This window comes from Grammomys surdaster, unplaced genomic scaffold, assembly GCF_004785775.1.
Source record: "Grammomys surdaster isolate TR1022 unplaced genomic scaffold, NIH_TR_1.0 126531, whole genome shotgun sequence".
Classification (NCBI taxonomy): domain Eukaryota; kingdom Metazoa; phylum Chordata; class Mammalia; order Rodentia; family Muridae; genus Grammomys; species Grammomys surdaster.
In genome coordinates, this window is record NW_021621323.1 from 6,875,879 (window position 1) to 6,898,826 (window position 22,948).

Sequence of the window (22,948 nt, forward strand, 5' to 3'; positions counted from 1 at the left end):
GCTATGCCAGTAATATCTCACAAATCTTTGCTTATTTTAAAAACTACTCCTTTGCCACAAAATCAATACATTTTATTTGATTTATTCACCACAGTTTCAGAAGAGATGAGAGATTATTAAAGAAAAAAATCACACTTGAGAGAACAATCACTAAAAGGGTTTGTTTTCATGCCCATCCCTCAGGAGAGATGATCAGCTGGTTTTTCTCTGCAGCTAGGAAGGGCCTGTCTTCCCAGCAGGGATCCATGCAGTCACAGACTCCAGCCCCCATCGATGATGACAGGGTTGCCAGTGACATAGGCTGACTACAATGACAAGCACAGGAGAGACAACCGTTAATCAATTGCCTTGGACCAGGGTGCATTTTGAACATTTCTTATGTGAGATGACAAAACTTTTGATTCTCATTCTAATGAGAAACCTTAATTGAATGTAGGAAACAAACAAACAAACAGAAAACCAAAAGACAGTTTGATTTGGAACAGCTGAGCGTCCCATGACCTGGGGCACATGGCCTGTCGATGGCATATGAACATGTCACGTGGTCTGTTAGGTGCCTGGCTTCAGAGTCACAAAATTAAAGAGAGATGAAATAAAGTACATGCTAAAACAACACATTTTCATTATGAAACTCAGAACCATTCAAAGCTAGCTAACTTTCAGACGACTAATAAATTTTTAGAATGTGCGTTGACATGTTAACAATGGGGAAAGCAGACAGTGCCTATTAACTGATCAACTCAGGGAAGCACACGAACTGTTTTAAAAATTTACATAGGCACTCATTCTTGCAATCCATTAACATGTCAAATAATACTCCACACTAGATTCAGATGTCCAGTTCTGTATAACAGTAAAGGGTTTAAAATTAATTATTGGCTTATGTTTATAAATATTTCCATTTTGCAGAGAACTAATTCTGAAGTTGTGGTAGAAATTTAAAAATATTTTAGCTTGCTTTCTGAACCTGACAAGGTCCTTGAACTCATGAATTCATAACAGCCATGGCTACCTGACAGGACTGAGACCGTTAACACTCCGTCCTGGATGAGGAAGGGGCTCATAGAGCCCCACTGCCAGCAAAGAGCTATTGGTAGTTACTGAATGGCGTCTAGGGAAAGGAGTCTTCTTCTGTGAGGTAGCCACTGGTAGTCTGTACACACGTAAATAATCCCACACGCCTGCTGGAGAAAGCAGCCCTAAGTGCACTCAGTAGATCACTTAAAAAAAAAAAAGCCATGAAATTGGAGGAGGAGGGAGACCTGTTGCGAAGAAAGGGCTCAAAAGGAGTGATGGGGGGAAAGAGATACTCATGGGGGACAAATATGCTCAAAACCCATCACAGGGATATATGACACTGTCAAAGAATTAAAAAGTTTTAAAAACTCTATTCACTTAAAATGGATAATAAACTCTCATGTTCGTATCCTTAGTTTGACCTTGATCTAAAGCTGCAGTCATTGGAAGAGGCAGAAGGGAAGACGGTATAGTATGAGGACTTTTTTTTTAAGTTAAATACATGAAAACTGATAAGTGTTTGCTTCAGAAATAATTTACTTAGCAATTCCATAGCTCCTAAAGACTGTGGCTAACAGTCCTGTGGAGCGGTAACTAAACCTTTTCAACCTTTGTGTCAGCCAGTATCCCCAACAATGAGGGCTGCACCAAGTTACTGTGAAGAGGAGCTAGACCGTAAGTAACCCCCACCTAACAGAACCTCCTGGAGGGGATGGAGGCTCACAGGACCCCAGCCAGAGGTAAACAAACTTCACACCCTTGGAGGAGCTAAAGCATGGGAAATGCTCAAAGGCTCTGCTCCAGCTTTATGGAGGTGGACAGGCTAGAGGAGATCACCCATGCTATAAGGCAGACTTTTCCTGTGATGACTCTGCACGAGAGCCATCCCTCTCTGGTTCATAATCCCAGCAAACCTCACTGGTTCACCAAAGGAAACATTGGTGTGTTTGTTGCTTCTGTCTGCTGTGGGATTTAAAACAAAAGAGCTTTTATGCTCTGCACCTTCACCTTGGTTTGCACTTTTATCAGTCATTGAATTCACACTAGTCACTGGGGAAGAAATTGGTTATTAAGTAGGTATAAAGTCAAAGAGACCAGATTAGGCATTTCTACACGAGGACAAATGTAGCGGGACAGACAAACAAGGTTAGGGGAAATCATTGATCTCCCCAAATGGGTCACCAGTAAACTAAGGTAGTGCATACCAACTCTACCTCCAAATATATCAAAGCTGATAAACCTGCTTGTGTCTCTCCTTCAACTCTCACAACCAAGAGGCTTTTTAAAATTACATTTTATTGATTATGTGTGTGTATGTGCACATGAGTGCATGACACATTTTATTTATTATGTGTGCACTAGTGCGTGACACCCTAGTGAAGGTCAGAAGACAACTTTTTGTGAGTTCATTCTCTCCATTCACCATGTGGGTGCCAGGGATTGAGTTTATGTCCCCATGCTTGGCAGTAAAGGGTGTTTACTCATGAGTTATCTTGTTAGCCTAGGAGGTTTTTATACTTAACCAGTATGCCCACAACTGTCATTTTAAAAAGCAAATCTCTCAGAAGGCGGTGTGCTTTAATGGTTTCCTATGTTTGTCATCTGTGCGCTGATGCTGAGTCATGAGAAACTGAAGGAAGAAGAGCCGCTGTCACAGACCACGGCGGCTTTTGAGTATATGAAACCAGAGCTTGTTCCTATCACAGAAGCAAAACACTTTAGGAATACATACCACAGACTCACAAAACCGTGAGGAGGAGGAGCAAGTGTGTGTCAGCCCAGTGTGGCAGAGTTACAAACGGGAAGATCAGTGCTCACCTCGTCTGAGGCCAGGTATACACAGAGCAGGGCGACCTCTTCTGCGGATGCAAACCTTCCCGTCTTTTGTCTGTTTAGGAAAACTTGCAATGCCTGTGACCAGAGACAGTTCCATACAAGAGATGTCAGCTGGCACATGTGTGCCCTTGTGATACTGTCAGTGGGTGTGGAGTCAGAGGAACCTATAGAGGGCCTAGGGCCATCAGCTTAGGTTGCTTTGAAATTTCTAACCATATTACCCAAACTAGTCAGGATACACTAACACCCATGGATACTTTCATAGGTAAGAAAGCCTCTAGGGCTGGGCATGGGGTCGCACGGTTTTAGTTCCAGTGCTTGGGAGGCAGAGGCAGGGTATCTGAGTTTGAGGTCAGCCTGGTCTACAGAGTGCATTCTAGGACAGCGAGAGCTACACAGAGAAACCAAAAGGTTTTGGACACTTTCAAACTGCTAGATGTATATACCTCTTTGGGATCGTCTCTGGCTTGTATTCTTTCTTGCAGAGATGGGGTGTCAACCGTTCCTAAACCAAAGGAGACATTCACTGTGGTTACTTCAATTGAAAGGGGAATTAAACCTTAAACTCCTTTTCCGCATGATAAGCAAGCAGTGAAATCTTTGTCCTTTCTTTTAAATGACACTCTGAGTTCTACCTGCCTGATCACTAAGGGTAATAACTTTTGTAATGACATCATAATGCTTTAAAACACACACACACACACACACACACACACACACACACACACACACACACACACAGTAGTTTTCTGTGACACCAGATTGGGACTCTGGGTGAATTAACCTGCTCTCTCAGTGACACACAGTCATGCTATGTTGGCTTGAAGATTTATAGATCTGTAAGTATCTTTGCCTTATCTCTGCTAGTTCCCACAGGAGCCTTGAGAAGCAGAAACCAGCACATGTGAGCTTCAGCAGTCTGCCGTAATGACTGCAAACCATTCTGCTCTGTTGCCAAGTTCACCATGGGGGATCCTGGGCTCAAGTTCATGGTTGCCATAGACTTAACCTATCTGCATGCTTTCATTGGTTCCAAATATGCTTTTTAGACTATTGTTAAAAGTTCTAATAAAAACAAAACTTGTTTTTCTTAAGAAGGAAAAATAAGAAGAATTAAAAAGTTAAAACCCATTTGGTACCCAAACCTATATAGTTGTCTGGACTTTTTCCCTAACTCGTATAATCGGTAAAGTCTCTGTGGAACGATGGTTTGTGTTTTGTTTGCAGGATAACAGTACTCTGGGGAATTGCTTGTTCTCTCTGTGGGTGTAAATTTTTAAGGCACCTCTCATCTTTGTCTGTAGACCACACAATTGAGAAGGCCACACATAGATCTGGTCTCTATCAGAAAATGTTTCCTAATTTTGGTATTATATGTCATTTTTTCTGGAAAGATGGAGAATCTCCCGTATCAGTCCCTGCTCCCTTCTCCTTAGGTTCTCCATCACACACACACACAGAGTCAGCATTTTCACCTCAGCTGATCCACTCTCCCCGTCAGCATCAGTCTGAATCTCTTCATTACTACAGAAGAGACATCCATTTACCCAATTTACAAAACCTCCCCCAGTTTGCTTGTCAATAGCTTACTTAAAATCCAAGCTTTCCTCAGCCAATGTTCACCCTGAGCTGACCATAACAGTCCTCAAAGCCCTAGAGCTGTAAGTGCTGAGTGGGTGTCACAGTTTCCATGTGGCTGGCAGTGGTAAATATTAACGAAAGCTCGTGTGAGCCCACCCACATCCTGGTGTCTGCTGTGCCATGGCTATGCGTCTGGCTGGATGGTGACTCGCAACCACTGGCACTAACCCAGACACTCACTCCTCCTTCGCTTCAGGGATGGCCTCTGTGACTCCTCACAGCTAGTTCCTCGTTCCAGAGTTTGACTTTTCCAAGTCCTTTGAAAATTCTAGCTGTAGAAACAACCACATACTCTAGATCTTTTGCCATTTATTTTTCCTGATGGCCAGTGTCCCCAAGGTGAGGCGTAGTCAAGTGTGGACAGTGAGTGTCCTTTTTCTCCTTCTTACTTGTGGCTGCATTTCACCCAAAGAGAAACGGGACTGAGTATCCCAATCTCTTCGTCCCCTGGGTGAGTCTGTGCTTTCCAACCTAAGAATCAAATAGAATCTTCTACGGGACTTCCCAAATAACACACAGCCTTCCTACCAACACATCCCTTCAATTCTGGCATGCCCGTCTCGTAGACCACCGCAACTCTGGCTGGGGACGACTGAAAACCATAGTAGAGCCAAGCGATGGTATCACATGCCTTTAATCTCATCACTCAAGAGGCAGAGGCAGGCAGATCTTTGTGAGTTCGAAGCTAGTCTGGTCTACAGAGCAAATTCCAGGAGTGCCAAGGCTACACTGAGAAACTCTTTTTGAAAAACAAACAAACCAAAAAAAAAAAAAACCAACAAAAAGAAAACCAAACCAAACCAACAAAACAAACAAAAAAATAAAACAAACAGAAAAGAAAACCTTAGTCCTAGACATAACAATTCTTATCAGAAGACACTAATCACCCTTGTTAGGTACCCTGTATTCATTTTGGTTTGGTGGAACCAGAAAGAAGTGCACCCAGTTACCTAGAAACTACGTCACAAAAAAAGAAGAAGAAGAAGAAGAAAAAAGAAACTACATCACATCCACAATTATTAAGAAAAATGGTTTTTGCTGAGTATAGACCTGCATGCCTTCAATGCCAGCAGCAAGTGGGCAGAAACAGGCTGATTCCTTCGAGGTGCAGAGCAGTTGGGTTCACATAGTGAGTTCCAGGCAGGCAGAAAACAAAGAAACAACAAAGAAAAAGCAAAGCAGTTTTCTCTGCTTTTTCATAGGGCGATCACGCCTTTTTTTTTTTCTTTTTTATAATGGTAGCAAATATTTTTGTTTTGAGTCATGTGATCTGCTACAACCTCTCCACTCTGACTCTGTAGCAAGAAGGCATGTGGCATCCAGTGGGAGCATCTCCAGTAAGCTTTACTTACAAAACAAGCCATAGCAACCTTTTGCTTTCGGAGCCGCTTTGGTCGTTTGGGAGTTTAGTGGAGTCCTGTGTTCCAGGAGGCTCCTGACTCTCTGTCTGCTGTCCCACGGGAGTGCTCTGCTTTTTAACTGTCCACGGACAAGGTCACCATGATCTGCTTTCAGAACAGCAGGTGCTGGCAAGTTTTGTGTCTCAGCCACTTGAGTCTAAACAGTCTTGGACATGCTGGATTTTAAATCCTTCATGTTGAGGTTTCTTCCAAGTGACGTGAAATCTCTGTCCACCCAAAGCTAGACTGCTCTCTTAATGAGGCCAAACCTTTCGTTTTGATGTGTGTCAGTGGTGGAAAGCAACTGAGTATGTGGTAAAGAAGCCGATGCAAATGTTCTATGGTGGCAAACCCGCACGGAAGAAAGGCCACGCCCCCAGCCCTCCGCCACCAGGCTCACCTGGGCACACACAGTTGCACCGGATGCCCTGCTGGATGAAGTCTGCAGCCACGGACTTGGTGAGGCCGATCACAGCTGCCTTGGTCGCACTGTACACACATCTGTTCTCCACCCCTGGGTGGGAGGGAATCAGGAATATTGTTTCTTCAGAAAGGAGCAAGGAGCGTCCCCCACTCAACCTTCCTCTCTTCTTCCCATCGCCCTCCTTTTTATTTATTTATTTTAATTAAAAGAAAAACCATTTTGAAATCAGCTTTCCCTTTAAACAATGACTGACCTGGGGTCTTCTCCTGTAATAGGGATAGAGACAGGTTCTGAGTGCAGAAAATGCCAGTGTAGTAGAACCTAATTTACACTTAGGTGTTGAGATGCTGTGTGTGCTTTGTAGCAGCCACCTGCTTGTCACTGTCACAGGGTTTCACTACAAAAGGTAGAAAACCCTCTTTTTTAGAATCTTTGTAAGTGAAGAAGTATAAATTCACCTCACTTACATTCCATAAAGTATGTTTCATATTTTATAAGAGAAAGAATGCTGTCTCAGCAGTGATTTCATTCTTTTAAATATATTTATTTATTCCCTCTATATCTCAGTATCAGCTCCCTCCTCCTCCCAGTACCTCCTCACACAGAGCCGCACGCCCAACACCCTCAAGGTATCAAACTCACAAACTCATCAATGCTGGGCTGTGACATTCTCTCCACTTAGTCCTAGCCCTTTGCCTTGACTTCTCTTTGAGGGTCCAGCTGTCCTGTCTGTGTCGTAGCCTCAAGGACCGCTTGTGTGTGGAGCGCTTTGTTATACTATAAACTTCTCTACAGAACTCAGAGGCTGAGATGGTACTGCACACCTACAGTCTGGCACTTCAGAAGCAGAGGTTCGAATCAGGAGGAATTCAAGCCTGTCTTGGCTCCGATTATGAAATGGAGGCCAGGGACTACCTGAGACCATAAGAAGCACAAGACAGAATCTGTGCCCTTTCAAACTGTGAAAAAAATTTTTTTGGTCTCAAGGAGCTTCCAGCTCAGCTTGTACTCAATATATCATTTCATATTACTTCAGTGATAAATCTTTTCTTCTCCTAATTTAATTTTCGCTCCCATATGTACAGAAGGAATAAAAGGAAAGGCAAAGACAGTAATTTTTAAATTTAATTTGATGAGTGGAACAGCTGTAACAACAGGCCTGGTGACATAAGCCACTTCTGTATGATCTTTCTTTGATTAAAGCCATTTTGATTTTTCATATGGGTTTTATGAACTTGTCTATGTTTAGTTCTAAAATCCACAGCTCATAAAAGAATTGTGTGTGTGTGTGTGTGTGTGTGTGTGTGTGTGTGTACTCACCCCCAACCCCCAACTCTGAGGAAGGCACTACTACCTTTGATGCTGGAGGCCACAGAAGACATGTTGATAATGTTGCCAGATTTCTGAGCAAGCATCTGCTGAGACAAGGTACAGTCATCTCCACTCCGATGGTTGATATACCTGTCACATTTGCATCAGCTCCTAGACACCTAGACCCTTTTCTTTCTTTGTTTTTCATCTTCTTTTTGATGACAAGCTCTTAAACTACAGCCTAGACTGGCCTTCAAGATCCTCATACTTCCGCCTGACAAGTGCTGGGATGACAGGCATGTACTACCATGTCAACCCAGGGTCCCAGCTTCTCAGTGGAAACCACATGTCAGGTAGAGGGCACAGAAGAGAAAGCAAAGTCAGTGGGGAGGAGCAGAGTCCAGAGAGCTGCTGGGGACAAGGCACAAGCCAGAGAGCAGGATGTCTGGTGTGACTGTGACATCATGAAAATCAAATAAAGACGGTTCTTTCCAGAAACTGATCTTCACAGGCGGTGCCAGGGACTTAGGAAATAGATATGCCCTGCTGGATGAGTTTCTTTACCAGTGCTTAGAAGAAATGTAGGAAAGATGTTTTATGAATGGAGGCTCGAGAGCTAGGGTGGCTGAGAGGATCCACTTCCTTGTGGCATTTTTCTTACTCCCCATATTACTATTTGGGGCTTATTATACCTGAGATCAGAGGATACAGGATAAACGGCAAGGGATGGGGCTGCATAGGTAGAAAGCACACAGGTGACGCTGAGGTGACAACCATGTCAAGGGACAAGGTAGAGGGAAGCAGTATTTACTTGAATGAATCTTTGGTTTTTTTGTTTTGTTTTCATATTTTGAGACAGGGTTCCCCCAACCCCAACCCCGGGTAGCCCCGGCTGTCCTGAACTCAATTTGTAGCCCAGGATGGCCTTGAGTTCATAGAGATCCACCTGCTTCTGCATCCCCTGAGTGCTGGAACCAAAGGTGTGCACCACCATGCCTGGCTGCAAATTGCCTTTGTTCGCAATAAAGGGGATCTTAAAGCCAGACATAATTCTGTTTTAAGCCAGCTAGTGATCTGCAGTAAGACTCTGTCTCAAAATAATATGGGGAAGGGGGATAATAATCTGGTTTATCACTTTTCTTAGCTCATATAACCAACTTTTAACACTTAGATAGCATGCACAGGACAGTTTCGTATGTAGACTGGCTAGGATACAAGTTGTCTCCAGTCTTCTGAAATTCAGTAGTTTCCAGGCAAAGCTCAGGCCTCAGTCACCTCAGAGATGCAAGTCCTAAGCCTAACACATGGCCACTCAGTCCTGCCCATGGCTTCCACTGCTCTGTGTCCAGGCTGTCTCCCAGGGACAGCCCTGATGAGGCACAGCAAGGGGAAACAGTAAATAAAAAGTACATCCAAAGAACAAAGACATCTCCAAATTTTTTGCTAAAACCGATCTCTTCTCGCCAACCAGAATTCTGCAGTTTACTCTCCTTACACTATTTTTGACTTGGTCTCCGCCTCTTGACTGCCCTCCAATCTAGGGATGGTTTGCTGTGCATTTATCCGAGAACTAATTCTTCTGTCAATTCCTATGTCTTTGACCAAATGACCTTCCAGATCTGTGTTGGTTTTCCACCCTGGAATATTTTAACCTGGTAATTGTGCGTCATAGTTAATGACACAGAAAACCCCTGGACAGCTAGGACTGGAAGTGATGAGGAATGTGTCTTCCTCATTCTCGGACGGAAGAGACAGGCAATGAGAAGGCTGTGAGCGTCATCTCCTAGGACATGTGACTTGGGCTCAGAGTGCTTAGGGACTCGAAGGCCAATGTCCACAACCAGAAATCAAGATGTCAGTGTCATCTTTCCCACTAAGCCTATGCTTTGCTCAAAGCTCCCAAGTGCTGAGATTACAAGTGTGTGCCCCTGTCCCTGTAGAAAAGCTACTTTAAATAACTGGTGCCGAGGCCCTCTGGTTCTACAGCCCAGTCACTGATCACTCTTTTCCAAAAGCAGAAATGTATTTTATAATTGTTAGAATCAGGAACTTATGATCTGGCATGAGTGTATCAAGAACTAACATTTCCTTAGGAGCCTAAGTTCCACCTGCACTGTTCCTCAGAGCCACTCCCCGAGCCTCTGCTTCAGACCTGAGCTTACAGATGTGTAGGATATGTGTGCCGCCATCTTGTTCTCTGTGACCTCCTTCGGATCTTCCCCAAATCTTATACAAAGTATTAGTCTTCAACAGATATATTAAGATCCCAAACAATATTTATAAACTATAAAAGGGCAAAAGGTAACAGTTTTATTTAGGTGACTTGTGTTTCTGTGAGTGTATGCTGCATGTGTGAATGTTACAGCTCCAGAGGCCAGAAAAGGGTGTTGAATGCTATGGGCTGCAGTTATTATAGGCAATTATGTAGGGAACTGAACTCAGGTCCTCTGGAAGAGCAGCAGGTGCCTTTAACCTCTGAGTCATCCTCCGGCCTGGAAATATATTTTTTAAGAGATAGGTAGTCCAGTGCTATGTGGGCTGACCAAAGATCCCTTTTAAGCACTAGTCAAGTACTTAAAAAGCATACATTAGAGCCAAGTGTAGTGGTACATGCCATTAATTCCAGCACTTGGGCAGTGAAGGTAAGAGGAAACCATGTGAGTTCAAAGTCAGCTTGGTCTACAAAGTGAGTTCCAGGACAGCCAGAGCTACATAGTGAGACCATGTCTTGGAAAAACAAAGACAAACGCAGAAAGCGTGCCTCCACGGCAGCTGAAGTGGTCCTGTCTTCCCTCTGTCCCGCTCACTCTTTGACACTACCTCTTTAAACACTCATGCAGGCCAGGGATATGTACTCTGTGAATTTACACCCTTCCAGAGCACCCAGAAGAGTTCTGCACTCTAAAGGCATGTGATGCTTTGTTTAAACAGTAAAATGTAGGTTGGGCATGGTGGTGCACACCTTTAATCCCTGCATTGGGGAGACAGGCAAGTAGAGCTCTCTGAGTTTGAAGCCAGCCTGGTCTATATCAAGTTCCAGGCCAGCTAGGGCTACATAGTGAGACTCTGTTTCAAACAAATGAAAGGAGCTGGGGAGATGGCTCAGGGTTAAGAGCACCAGTTGCTTTTCCAGTCTGTACCTTGAGTCCCAGGGGATCTGATGCCCTGTTCTGGTCTCTGGGAGTTAGCAGATACACACACAGGCAAAACACCAGCACAAATAAAATAATTAAAACAAAAACAAAAACAAAAACAAAACCAGCAAAACTCCATAACTCTTTGTAGTGAGAAAAGCCCCAGGGCACAAGCACCTTGCTGGTGAGTGCTCAGGCCCAGAGGGGGTTGGCTACAGGGCTTCCTATGCTGGCTCTAATCACTTGCTAGTTACATCGGCCTTTTCCTCCCATCTCAGGTGTGCCCTGTGTAAGTCAGCTGATGGGATGAAACATCATTCACCTCACAGGACGATTCTTCTGCAGCAAGAAGCTGGTCCATCTCCCCAGATATCCCTTCCTTCATTTCCTTTTCTCTGAGCGTCCCAATTTGCCAGTGAGATTCAAGAGGGCCTCCCTGCCCCCCTAGGAACTGTGTCTGCATTACACTCGTAACCACCCCACCTTGGATTACATGACATAGTTATATGTCAACTGAGTTCCTCACCCTGTCATAATAGAAACTCTCTTCAAAAAAGAGGGTCTCCTCAGTGTAGCACAGAGCTTGGCGTATTGAAAATGCTTAATAAATGCCCCTTGAATGTAAGACCTGAAGGACTAAATGGATTAATCTCTATAAACTGTCTTGCTATAAATGTTCACTAGTCAACCTGCTGGCTATGATCACACTCAAATACACACGTGTGTCCTCCGTGTGCCCAGGATGAAAGCAGACACCTTTCTTAGGGTGTCTTCTGTCAGTCCTCCTACTTACTTTGGGAAGGAAGGCCTTGATCATCAGGTACATGCTGCGGACGTTCAGATTCATTGAGAAGTCCCAGTCTTTTTCCTCGCAATCCAGGATGGTTCCGTGGTGGACAAAACTGAAAGAGTGAGTAAACAGGGGAAATACAATTAAAGAGTCATGTGCTAGCATGCCCTGTGTATAATCTCTAAAATTATAGGAACAAAACAGTACAACACACACACACACACACACACACACACTCCTGCAATTAAGGTCTGTGCCTTTAGTCTCAACACTCAGGAGGCAGAGGCAGGCTGATCTTTCTAAGTATGAGGCTAGGTTCATCTACAGAGTGAGTTCCAGGCCAGCCAGAGTTGCATGGTGAGAACCTGTCTAATAAAAATGAAAGATAGGCTTCTGACATGTCTCCTGCTGGCAAGCCTAAAGACTTGAGTTCAATCCCCAGAACCTGCACAGAAGAAGAGAACTGACTCCTGCAAGTTGTCCTCTGACCTTTGACCTCCACATACATGCTGCAGAGCTCACATACTCTCACATTGGGAACATCAGTGCTTTAAAAAGGCTGGTCCATTTGATTTCTGTTTCCAGGGCAACAGTGCCCTCAAGTGGTACAGGCTAAAAGTTCTACAGGGAAATCAAAACTGGAAGGAAAACCAGTGTCTCTCAGCATAGTAACGTAACATCTTGGCTGTTTGCATTTAGAGCAGTAGGCAAACCTCCATATAATATCAATGTAGCGAAGTAACACTGTGGTTGTTAGTGCAAGCCGGGAAGAACGAACAAAATTTTTAAAAAAATCAACCTTGCCCCCTTACAAGTCACTCTTCTTAGGGAAGTTTCTTGAACATGGCAGCCTTACTGGCTTGGTCCTCTGGACTGATATTGTGTAGTCAATTATAAAACATGGTTGAGAATATTTCCCATATACTACAGGTTAGTCACTCAGTCAGCTTCCTGTAGCAAGAGCCACAAACTGTCTCCTGCATCCTCCACAATGCTGAAGACTGAATGGATACTCAAAAACCTACTGCTATGTCTCCGTTATAGATATAGCCTTGCAGACAGACAAGCAGATCATGTCTGAAAGGAAACATCAGAAACCACTGCTTTGTTTAATTTCCAGACTTCACATCGATACCCACTCTTTCGTTAGCTTTAACAGCCTAGGGGCTCCAAGTTCATGTCAGGTGACATAGCTGTCTCACCTGCTGAACTGTACAGTGGTGTGTGACATCTATCCTAACTTTCCAAGGAATATGCCATGTTCTGTCAATTAATCATGCTTTTATACTATCAATATTCATTTAAATAAAATCACCAAAAACTTTCTTGGAGTGAAGTAAAAAGTTTAAAATTACCCAGCCACATTAAAGAGAACATCAATTTTCTCGATTTCTGAGGCGAACTGATCAATTTGTCTCTTCTTTGTGACATCAAGGACTCGAGTTTGGATACCTGATGAATAAAGTAAAGTTAAGTAAAGGGAATATATACAGAGAGCCCATAAAATATGCAACCATGAAGATTTGGCTGTGTAGCCGTGTGACGACTGTAGCATTTCCACTTAGGTTGTATATGACTCATGCCCATCACTGGCATTTAGCAATCTCAAGACCATCATTAAAATGGACACACTGCAGGCTGGAGACATGGCTCGGTGGTTAAAAGCACCTACTGCCCTATCATAGGACTGGAGTGCCCGTCCCAGCTATCACATCAGGTGCTCACAGATGCCTGCAGCCCCCTCAAGGGATCTGACCTCTGTGGTTCTCACATACATATAAATAAAAATGGAATAGATCTTTAAAAAAAAATCTCTTCTAAAGATATTCACATTTTAAAGTGTCCCCTTCCACCCTGTCAATAAGATCTCTGTTAGAGTCTACAGAGAAAAAGGTTCAGCAGTTAAGAGCATTGTTGTCATTTCTAGAATATTTGGGTTTGATTTGTAGCATGCCATGCTGGTTAATAACTGTCTGTAATTCCAGTTCCAGAGGCTCTGTCACACACTGCTGGCTGCCATGGATATCCCACACACTTGTTGCAGGTAAGCCATTCATACACATAAGGTAAAAATTTTAAAATAAAAACAAATCTCTGTGCTATACAATGGATTTCATTTTTTCATGAAAAAAAAATCTCAATTTTCCATCTGGTAAACTAAAAGTACTGAGAAAATACAACAACAACAAAAATGACCAGCTGATTTTCCCCTGCCTTTTAGCTTTTAATGGAACTACAAAAAGCTTCGCAAGAATACAAGAGGATCATATCATGTTACCTGGGACAAGGCTGCTCCCGAGGCGTCTTGGGCAGCAGCGAACGAGTCGTTAATAGTTAACCTAGAAACTGTTAATTCTCACAGAACTTTGTAATTGGGAGTGAAATCCCTCCACACACTGTGTAAAAGAAAATCTTACATGTGCCTCCACACTCTCCCTTACACTTGTGACTGTACAGACTGTTTTCTGTAGGTCACAGAACTCAGATTTGAGATGATATGAAGGGGCAGGACAGGGAGAGAACGTGTGTGGACCAGCTGGAGTTTCCTTGTGATGCTCGCTCCATGCTTCTGTTTTCTATACCGGGTTGACTGTGAACCTGCAGCCAAATGGCTCACCTGGGTAATTTTCCAGTTCCTGGAGTTTGGACTCATTGATATCTGTGGCTATGACTTTGGCTCCTTCTCTTGCAAAAGCCTGCCAGGAACAAAATACAAATCAGTCCTTTGCTTACTTGAATAGATTGCTCTAGAAAATGGAAGTCATTTTTGGTTCCTTTCAAGGTATTTTTGTTGTTTTTCCTATAAAATAAATGAAGATTCCATATCTCGTCTCAGTCCCCCTTACTACATCGTGGTTATTTTTGTTAGTCATTTGAGCAACAAGGATTATATTTTCCATCTTACTTTAACCTTTTATTATTAAACAGTACAGTATTTCATTCATTCATTCATTCATTCATTCATTCATTCATTCATTCATAAAAATTGATAATCCCAGCACTTGGAAGGCAGAGGGAGGCAGACCTTTGTAAGTTCAAGGCCAGCCTGGTTATAGAGAGTTCTAGGACAGCCACAGCTACACAGAGAAACCCTGTCTCAAAAAATAAAACAAAACCTCTAACTCAAGGCCGGAGAGGTGCTCAGTAGTTAAAAGCACTGGCTGCTCTTTCAGAGGACTTGGGTTTGGTCCTAGCACCCATACGGTAGCTCAAACTTGTAACTTCAACTCCAGGAGATCTGAGAGTATGTGCTTGGTATACATATATACATGTAGGCAAAACATTCGTGTACATAAAATACAAATAATAAATAAATAAATAGTAAAAAAAAAAAAAAAGCAACCCCCAAATGAAAAGCTCTATCTCAAAGCTGGGTGTGCTGGCAAATGCCTTTAATCCCAGACCTTGAGAAGCAGAGGCACTTGGATATCTGTGAGTTTGAGGCCAACTTGATCTCTACACAGAGACAGCCAAGGGTACATAGTGAGACTCTGTTTCAACAAAGAAACAAACATAGAACGCTAGTACCTGTAACTTTGTTTCTACAATCATCTTATCCTGTGGTGAGATCATAGCTACGCTTTACTTCTTTGTTTACATGTATTTATTCATCATGTATGTGTTTGCATGTCCGAGGACACGTGCCATGGCACGAATTTGGAGGTAAGAGGACAACTCTGTGGAGTCATTTTCTCCTTCCTCTTCCCAGGGGTCAAACGTAGGTCTCAGGGCTTGGATGGCTGGCGGTGCCTGCTGAGCCCTCTCCATGGCCTCCATGTGCTTTTGTGAGCCATGAGTGAAACAGAAGAGAAAAATGGACGTGTCTCTCTGAAGACTGCGGCAGCAACCACGTAAATGCCAGCTCACCCTCTGTATCATATTCTTGGTGCATTATTAGTCAGTATTGGTGCAACAAGGGGGAAACTGAGGCACCTCAGAAAAAAAAATCACAAGAGTTTTAAAACTCTGGGGTCTTGATCTTGAACTGACAAAGTTGCAGAGAGCTATGTACCCTTCAGAGCTCTGCAGTCAGGTCAGTCATTATGGGGCAGGTAAACTGGGGAAGAGAAGTCTGAGTCTCAGAGTCAAAGGTTATGTGGTGCCACATAAGAACAAGAAATTCCTTCCTTCTTCTCTATCAGAAATAGTGACTTTTCTTTTGAACTTAAGATATGTGGGCTGGGCTGGAGAGATGGCTCAGTGGTTAAGAGCACCGACTGTTCTTCCAGAGGTCCTGAGTTCGATTCCCAGCAACCACATGGTGGCTCACAACTATCTGTAATGGGTGCCCTCTTCTGGTATGTCTGAAGACAGCTACAGAGTACTCATATACATAAAATAAATAAATCTCAAAAAAAAAAAAAAAAAGGTATGTGGGCTGGCAAGATGGCTCAGTGGATAAAGGCATTCGTTTTACAAGCCTGGAAGACCTGAGTTCAATCACTGGAATCCATGTCAAAGAGAAAGGAGAGAAGCAATTCCACAGAGTTTATGTTTGCATGTGCTACCTACTCTTACACACACTCACATACATACATACGAACACACATTCATATACATAGACACACACACACACATAAACACAGCTCATATACACGCATGCACACACACACATAGATACACACTCATATACATACACACATAAACGCAAACACACTCACATATATACACACATACACATATGCACACATAAACACACACACAAACACATATGAATACATTGAAAAGGACATCAGAAGGTATAAAAGGTAAAGGCGTAAGTGCATGGCTGTGGCTACAGCTAAGTGGCAGGAGTGTATGCTTAGCATGTTTGAGATCCTTGGTTTAATTCCAAGCTTCATAAAGAAAATAAGAGAAGGAGGAAGAAGAGGAATAATAATAACCAAAGGAAGGAGGAAGGGAAAGGGAACAAAATACAGTAAAGGAGAACTAAAAACCCTGGCACCAGACAGCACACCTCAGTACTTGGAAGTTAGACAAGAGCAGGTATGAACTCACTATCGCAGACGCCCGGCCGATTCCTTGAGCAGCAGCTGTCAGGACAATAACTTTCCCTTCCAGTCGGCCCATGGTGGATCCTGCAGTGCAACCCAAAGAAATGGACCTTTAATGACTCAAGTTGTAGCAACTCAGTTGTGCAGGTGGTAACATCTGGAATGAATGTATCCACTTGCTCCTTTAAGAGCGTGGAGAAAGGGCCTCTGAAATCTGCCCCTCCACTCAGTTGCCCAGGGGTGCTTCTTCAAGATGCCTGAGTGTGTAGGTCAAAAGCTCTTAGCCAGCACAGCCCATGGAGGTGATGACTGGTGAGGGACACCAAGATAGAATCCAGCTTTCCACTCTGTCTCATCCTGTGATGCTGAGACTGGGAGAGAAGGCTTCCCTCTCCCTCACTGCCCGGCCCATGTTTTATAGCATCATTTCCTGTTTCTGTCTGTCCTTGCTTTTTGGGGCTGTTTTTAATTTTCTTTTCTGAAAACTGTTAATCACAGCCACGGCATTTTGTAAAGTTCCAGCAGTTTCCTGAAGTTTCAGTAGTCAACACTCCAGAATTAAAGTCTCTTGCTTCTCCCGCTTCCTCTCACTGTCTACCCACTACGCCAAGCCCCCCTCAGAGCCTCTGATGACCACTGGCCAAGGACACACTTATCCATGCATCGCCAAATTCTTTTACTCACTTCTCACCAACGTGTGGTCACTGTTAGCAAAGGTACAAACAAAACCACTTCTACCTCTCCCTCCTGCTCTTCCATTCCTGTCCTGTAACTACCTCATGGAGGGTGGGCCCTGAAAACAGAAGTCTCGACTGTCTTAAGCAGCCTGTTCCCTTGTCTGTAAACTGTTGCTGAGTTACAATAGCAGTATGGTGTGATTTTTCCTTCTCCCTTGAAAATATTTCATTGTGGGACTTAAGATTCACTGACCAGAAGGGTTGGAAAGATCAATAGCTCATACCTTGTTTTTGAAGAGTGTGAGGAACATGACTGACTCCATTTTGAAGGCAGGAGCCATTATACTGAATTGTTAAAAATAACTTTCTGTCCCTGTTTCTTGGAAATTGACCTACTCCAACCAGTGACTTTGACTTGTTTTTGGGAATACAGACTCTCCTTATCCCCTCCCTGAGCTAACCCTCCTTAATCACATGGTGACGCCTGCTGTTTTTGAGGTTGTTGGTTTTTGTGTTCCTTACTGCTCCATTGTCTTCTGTAAACCTGCTTTGCAACTACATGATTTTACTCTTTAAAAGGGTCCTAAGAAAGAGACTCAGGGCTGTTCTCTTTAACCCAGTGCTGGCCAGCTCTCGGGCGTATCCCATTATCAATCAAGCTTGCTTCAGATTTGGCTCAAAATTATGGTAGTGGTCTTATTTTTGCCTGATGGGATTAACAAGCACACTGGACCTGTCTGAGATCATAGAACCAGCCAGTCAGTGGCAGAGGCAATTAAATCAGGCTTCCTGACTCTTGCTCTGAGGTCAGTCCATGCCCCCACTAGATCGCTGGTCGTTTTTTTTTTTTTTTTTTAAGTTTCAGCATGCCTTAGAAACATTTGACGGGCGGTGGTGGCGCACGCCTTTAATTCCAGCACTTGGGAGGCAGAGGCAGGCGAATTTGAGTTCAGGAGTTCGAGGCTAACCTGGTCTACAGAGTGAGTTCCAGGACAGCCAGAGCTACACAGAGAAACCCTGTCTCGAAAAAAGCAAAAAAAAAAAGCAAAAAAAAAAAGCAAAAAAAAAAAAAAAAAAGATTTATCTGGGAGTTTGTCTTCTCTGATTGTGGAGACTACAAGCAGTTACGATGCCGATGATGCCGCGTGGAAGCCGAAGCCGCACTTCCGGGTGACTCCTCCGGCTAGCCGGGCCCCTCAGATGAGGGGTGTTCCCAGAAGAGCACCTGCAGCTCAGCCTCCAGCAGCAGCTGCACCATCTGCGGTTGGCTGACCTGCTGCCCCCCCTGTCCCCCCCCCACCCCACCACCCCGGCAGCCGGGCCTGATGGCCCAGATGGCTACCACCGCAGCCGGGGTGGCTGTGGGCTCTGCAGTGGGGCACACCCTGGGTCACGCCATCACTGGGGGCTTGAGTGGAGGTGGAAATGCTGAGCCTGCAAACCCTGACATCACTTACCAGGAGCCTCAGGGAGCCCAGCCGCAGAGCCAGCAGTCTTTTGGACCTTGCTCTCTAGAGATCAAGCAGTTTCTGGAGTGTGCCCAGAACCAGAGTGATGTCAAGCTCTGTGAGGGCTTCAACGAGGTGCTGCGGCAGTGCAGGATTGCAAACGTTCTAATCTAATCGAGAAGTTCAAGCTGAAGAAATGTAAAGTTGGTTCTGTAGTATAAGTGTGGACCTTATTCTAACAGCTCCATTGCTTCGGAATGGCCATGAAAGAGTTTTAACTATAGAGGTTTACTGAGGCTTGTAGTGTTGGTTACTGGGCAAATGTTTGGCCTCCTTGAACTTAACTGTATGGTGATTGAGTTAAAAACAATAAATTGGTTTATTCTGGAAAAAAAAAAAACAAAACACTTGAACACTTGTGTCTTAGGATTTCCATTGCTGTGATGAAACACCATAAACAAAAAGCAAGTCTGGGAGGAAAGGATTTTCATATTGCTTGCATTTTTCAGATTGCTCTTAATCATTGAAGGAAGTCAGGTCAGGAACTTGGAGGCAGGGGCTGATGCAGAGGTCACGGAGGAGTGCTGTTAGCTTGCTCCCCATGGCCTGTTCAGTCTGCTTTCTTACAGAACCCAGGATCACCAGCTGCACTTGGGCAAGGCCCTCCCACAGTGATCACCACTTAAGAAAATGCCTTAAAGCCGGATCTTCCTCCCTCGCTCCAGGCTCCGAAGCCTCTCCCATCCTCACCTCGTTCCTTGTCATTTTCTCTCAACTGTAGCTCCTCTAGTCAAAGCCACCCTGCTAGGCTCCTATTAGAGCCTTCCTCTCAGAGATCCAGCCTGACACAGTCACTTTGTACGAGGGGTTTCTGAAGCCAACCAACAACTCACACGCTGCGCTCCAGTCATGCACACGTGTTGGGTACAGAGTCTGCTTTCATGGTGCCTCCTCAATTCTGATGCGGAGAGGAAGTCAACGTGTGCTTTAAGAAGGGACGCAGCAGTTCCTGCCTCCCCCCTCCTGAGCACAGCATAAGAAACTCACTACTCAGTACCTTCACGAAGGATGTTGGGCATTCATGCTCTGAAGTCCTGGTTCTCAACCTTCCTAATGCTGTGACCCTTTAAAGCAGTTCTTCATGTTGTGGGGACCCCAACCATAAGATTTCTTTTGTTGCTACTTCACAACTGTAATTTTGCTGCTGTTATGAATCATAATGTAAATACCTGGCATTCAGGATAGCTACATGAAACTCCTGTGACAGGGCATGGGGTCGCGACCCACAGGTTGAGAACTAGTGGAGGCACCTGCTACATGTAACTTTAAGCACCTCCATGTCCACAGAGGCCACCCAGAAGCAACCAGGCACAAAACTTACTTTCTGTCTACTCCAACCCTTTCTCCAGCTGGCCTACAAGCATTCTCAAGGCAACATGAATTTTTTTTTTTGGGGGGGAGATGATAAAATGGGGGTAAGAGTGGGAATATGTCCAGAAATTGTAAAGTGAGCCCACGCTTAACGTGATGACTTTCCTACTTCTAAAGATTGTACTAAAACCCTAAATTTCTCTTTATTCGGAAAGGCTCGGAGTATTTTTCAGGAATTCCAAATATTTTTACGAGCCAGTTTACTTAGGGCAGATACTGGAAAAGTTGTCTTTCTTTGGCTATTTTCTTCCCAACCCCCATTCTAACTGAAGATTCATCTTCAGCTAGGCGATGTGGAGAATACGGCCACAAAAGCTACACCTCTCAGTCCTCAAAAGTTTTGTCGAAAACTATTAGAAAAAAAAAAATATCTTACTTTAGAAGAGTCCCCACAGTCCTCCAGATTCCTTCAGGAGACAGACTTCGGATCTTTGTGCAGGCGAAGTCACATGCTGATTAATGCATGCTGGGAGGTGGAGTTCAGGTCTACTCCCTACCGTTTGCTAATTCCGGTTTAGTAAACTTTTTAAGAGGCGGCGCACCAGCCCTGCACTTTTTTAGATGTGTCTATGCTGCCATCTAGTGGGCACAGTGTGGAACTGTTAACGCCAAACAAAGGCCTGTCTTTTGTTTGTGCCTGTTACTTAGCAGGCCAGATTGAGCAGCGTGGGAAGGGGGAAGATTGCTGGAAAACACAGAAGGAACCCGAGGCACTAAATATTCTAGTCATCCTAGCCCTTAACCCCGACTGCTTTGAGGGAGGAAAAGAAAACTTCTCGGTGGCTAAAGTCTTGTTTCTGACGTTAATCTGTCGTGAGTAGTCTAACCCTAATACACCTTCAGCTGCAGAATGCTGCACCCTGACTACACTGGGCCTGGGTGTGGTGGAGCACACCCAGCTAAAATGGAAGTCTTGAAATGAACAGAGCAAAACAGCAGAAAATCAAGTTGGTTGAAGAACACAGGAACCCGAGACTTGTGGGTTAATCTGACTCGTGTACACAGTGATCATGTAGGTCGTGTGTGAATGTCCTGCATAAATCCAGGTGCTCAATGCATGTTTGGCACACTTTGCCAAGACCTCTGGCACTTCGAAGGCTACAAAACAAAGCTATCAGATTGCTAGCCTCCTTTGTCGCTGGGGCTGGCCAGTCATGCTGGTCTGGTGGAGACACAGGCTGTACTTTCTGAGGGCTTCTTTCTTGAAGAGAAACGTGATACCTCTCAGAAGGTTCTGGGTTCTGCTCCTCTTTCTGAGCAGCCCCTGAGGTGTGGGTTTCAGTCAGTCAGTCAGATGCACACAGATTGGACAGAGCAGAGCAAGACACAGAGCTGGTCCTTTAAGGCAGGCTCGGGGTGATTGGCTCCTTTGCCCTCTGTGGGTGTAGAACCTTTCAATTATTGCTTGTTCATGTTTTGTTTGTTTGCTGCCTGATGTAGGTGAGATTGACAAGGTTTAAAATAACATAAACATACAAAACAACAGGCTTCCCGTGCTCCTCTGTGTGCGAGTGCTTTCTTTTCCGTCCTCAAGTACATGTCACAGGGCCTGGCTTCAGTGTCTAGCACCGTATAAAGGCCAGCATGCTGGCACATTGCTTGTTGCTGAGCACAAATAGATGTAAGAGGACCACAGAGTTTGCTGATAACTTCACAGCCAGCCTGGACTGCAGAAGACCCTCATTCAGAACAAGAACCATCCCTCTCAAAGGGGGAAAACACCCAGTTTAAAAATAAAAAGACATAAACCCTAGGTCTCCCCTCAGTGGCTGAGTTAGCAGGACCTGTAAACTGGCCAACCTACAGAGTTCTTATTTGGAAACGGAGAATGAAACAGCGGCTCTGCCAGGCATGTGGGGAGGAGGGTGGGACACAGTGTGCAGGTGCAGCCCAGTGTCTGCCACACACACGAAGAATAAATGTCAGCTTCTTACAGTGGATACTCACTTCTGTCTGTGCTCCTTGCTTTAATAGACGTGTCTTTCCCTTGACTTCCCAGAGTTTTGAAAGACTTTTTTTTTTAATGACTTTGAGAGTGCTCCAAGACTAACTTCTGTCTCTGCCTCTCCTTCCCAAAGATTTAAACCCAAGGAGCCTGTCTGTAGTCCCTGTACGTTGGAGACTGAGGAAGGAGATTATGAAGACAAAGTAGGCTTCACAGTAAGACCTAATCTCAAAGGAAGAAGATTCACATCCAGAGGTATATGCTTTCAATCCTGAACAAAAGCAGGACCCCTCCTCCAAACTCAAAGTGTTTTACATGGACTTATGACTTAGATTTAACCTAACATTTTAAATTGTGTGCATGTGTTTATGTAAACATGGAAGGCAGAGGGCAGTTGGTATTACTCCATCAAGGCTACCCACCTTGCTTTTGTTTTGACACAGGACAATGGCCTGAGCTCACCAGTAGGTCGGGTTGGCAGGTGAGGCTCAGGGATGAGCTTGTCAGCACCTCAGTAGCACTTGAGTAACGTGCCACATGCCACGTGCCACGTGCTTGGCTTTTTACACAGGTGCTGGGGATCAGAACCTCCTCCTGTTTGTGTGACAATCTCTCAACTCACTGAGTCATTTCCCCAACCCTAAATTTACACAGTTTAAAGGTATGAAACAAAGCCTGTAATTTTGTTAACACAAGTTTGTTGTGTGACAGTTTCCTCTGAGATGGAAACATTCCACCATGCAAGGAATCTCCTTAAACAGGAAGGTAAAACAATTCAAAATAGCATCAGGAAGTCAGTGAAACCAACCAGTTTCACTAGGCACCCTGCCAGAGTGAAAGAGCTGAGTTAGTTTCTCTCTCTCTCTCTCTCTCTCTCTCTCTCTCTCTCTCTCTCTCTCT

General features: G+C 44.3%; 1 protein-coding gene and 1 pseudogene across 1 annotated transcript; one reads left to right on the plus strand and one right to left on the minus strand.

The window, feature by feature from the left end:
* Positions 1 to 50: 50 nt before the first annotated feature.
* Bdh2 (3-hydroxybutyrate dehydrogenase 2) lies at positions 51 to 20,622 on the minus strand. Its single transcript, XM_028760449.1, has 10 exons — positions 20,480 to 20,622; positions 16,552 to 16,631; positions 14,171 to 14,249; positions 12,909 to 13,005; positions 11,557 to 11,665; positions 7,673 to 7,733; positions 6,295 to 6,408; positions 3,300 to 3,358; positions 2,836 to 2,928; positions 51 to 305 (listed from the first exon to the last, which is right to left on the minus strand). Exons 2-10 carry the CDS (start codon positions 16,621 to 16,623, stop codon positions 252 to 254), a joined length of 738 nt encoding a protein of 245 aa, XP_028616282.1. The 5' UTR covers positions 16,624 to 16,631; positions 20,480 to 20,622; the 3' UTR covers positions 51 to 251.
* Positions 18,363 to 19,059, plus strand: LOC114614808 (annotated as a pseudogene).
* Positions 20,623 to 22,948: the final 2,326 nt, after the last annotated feature.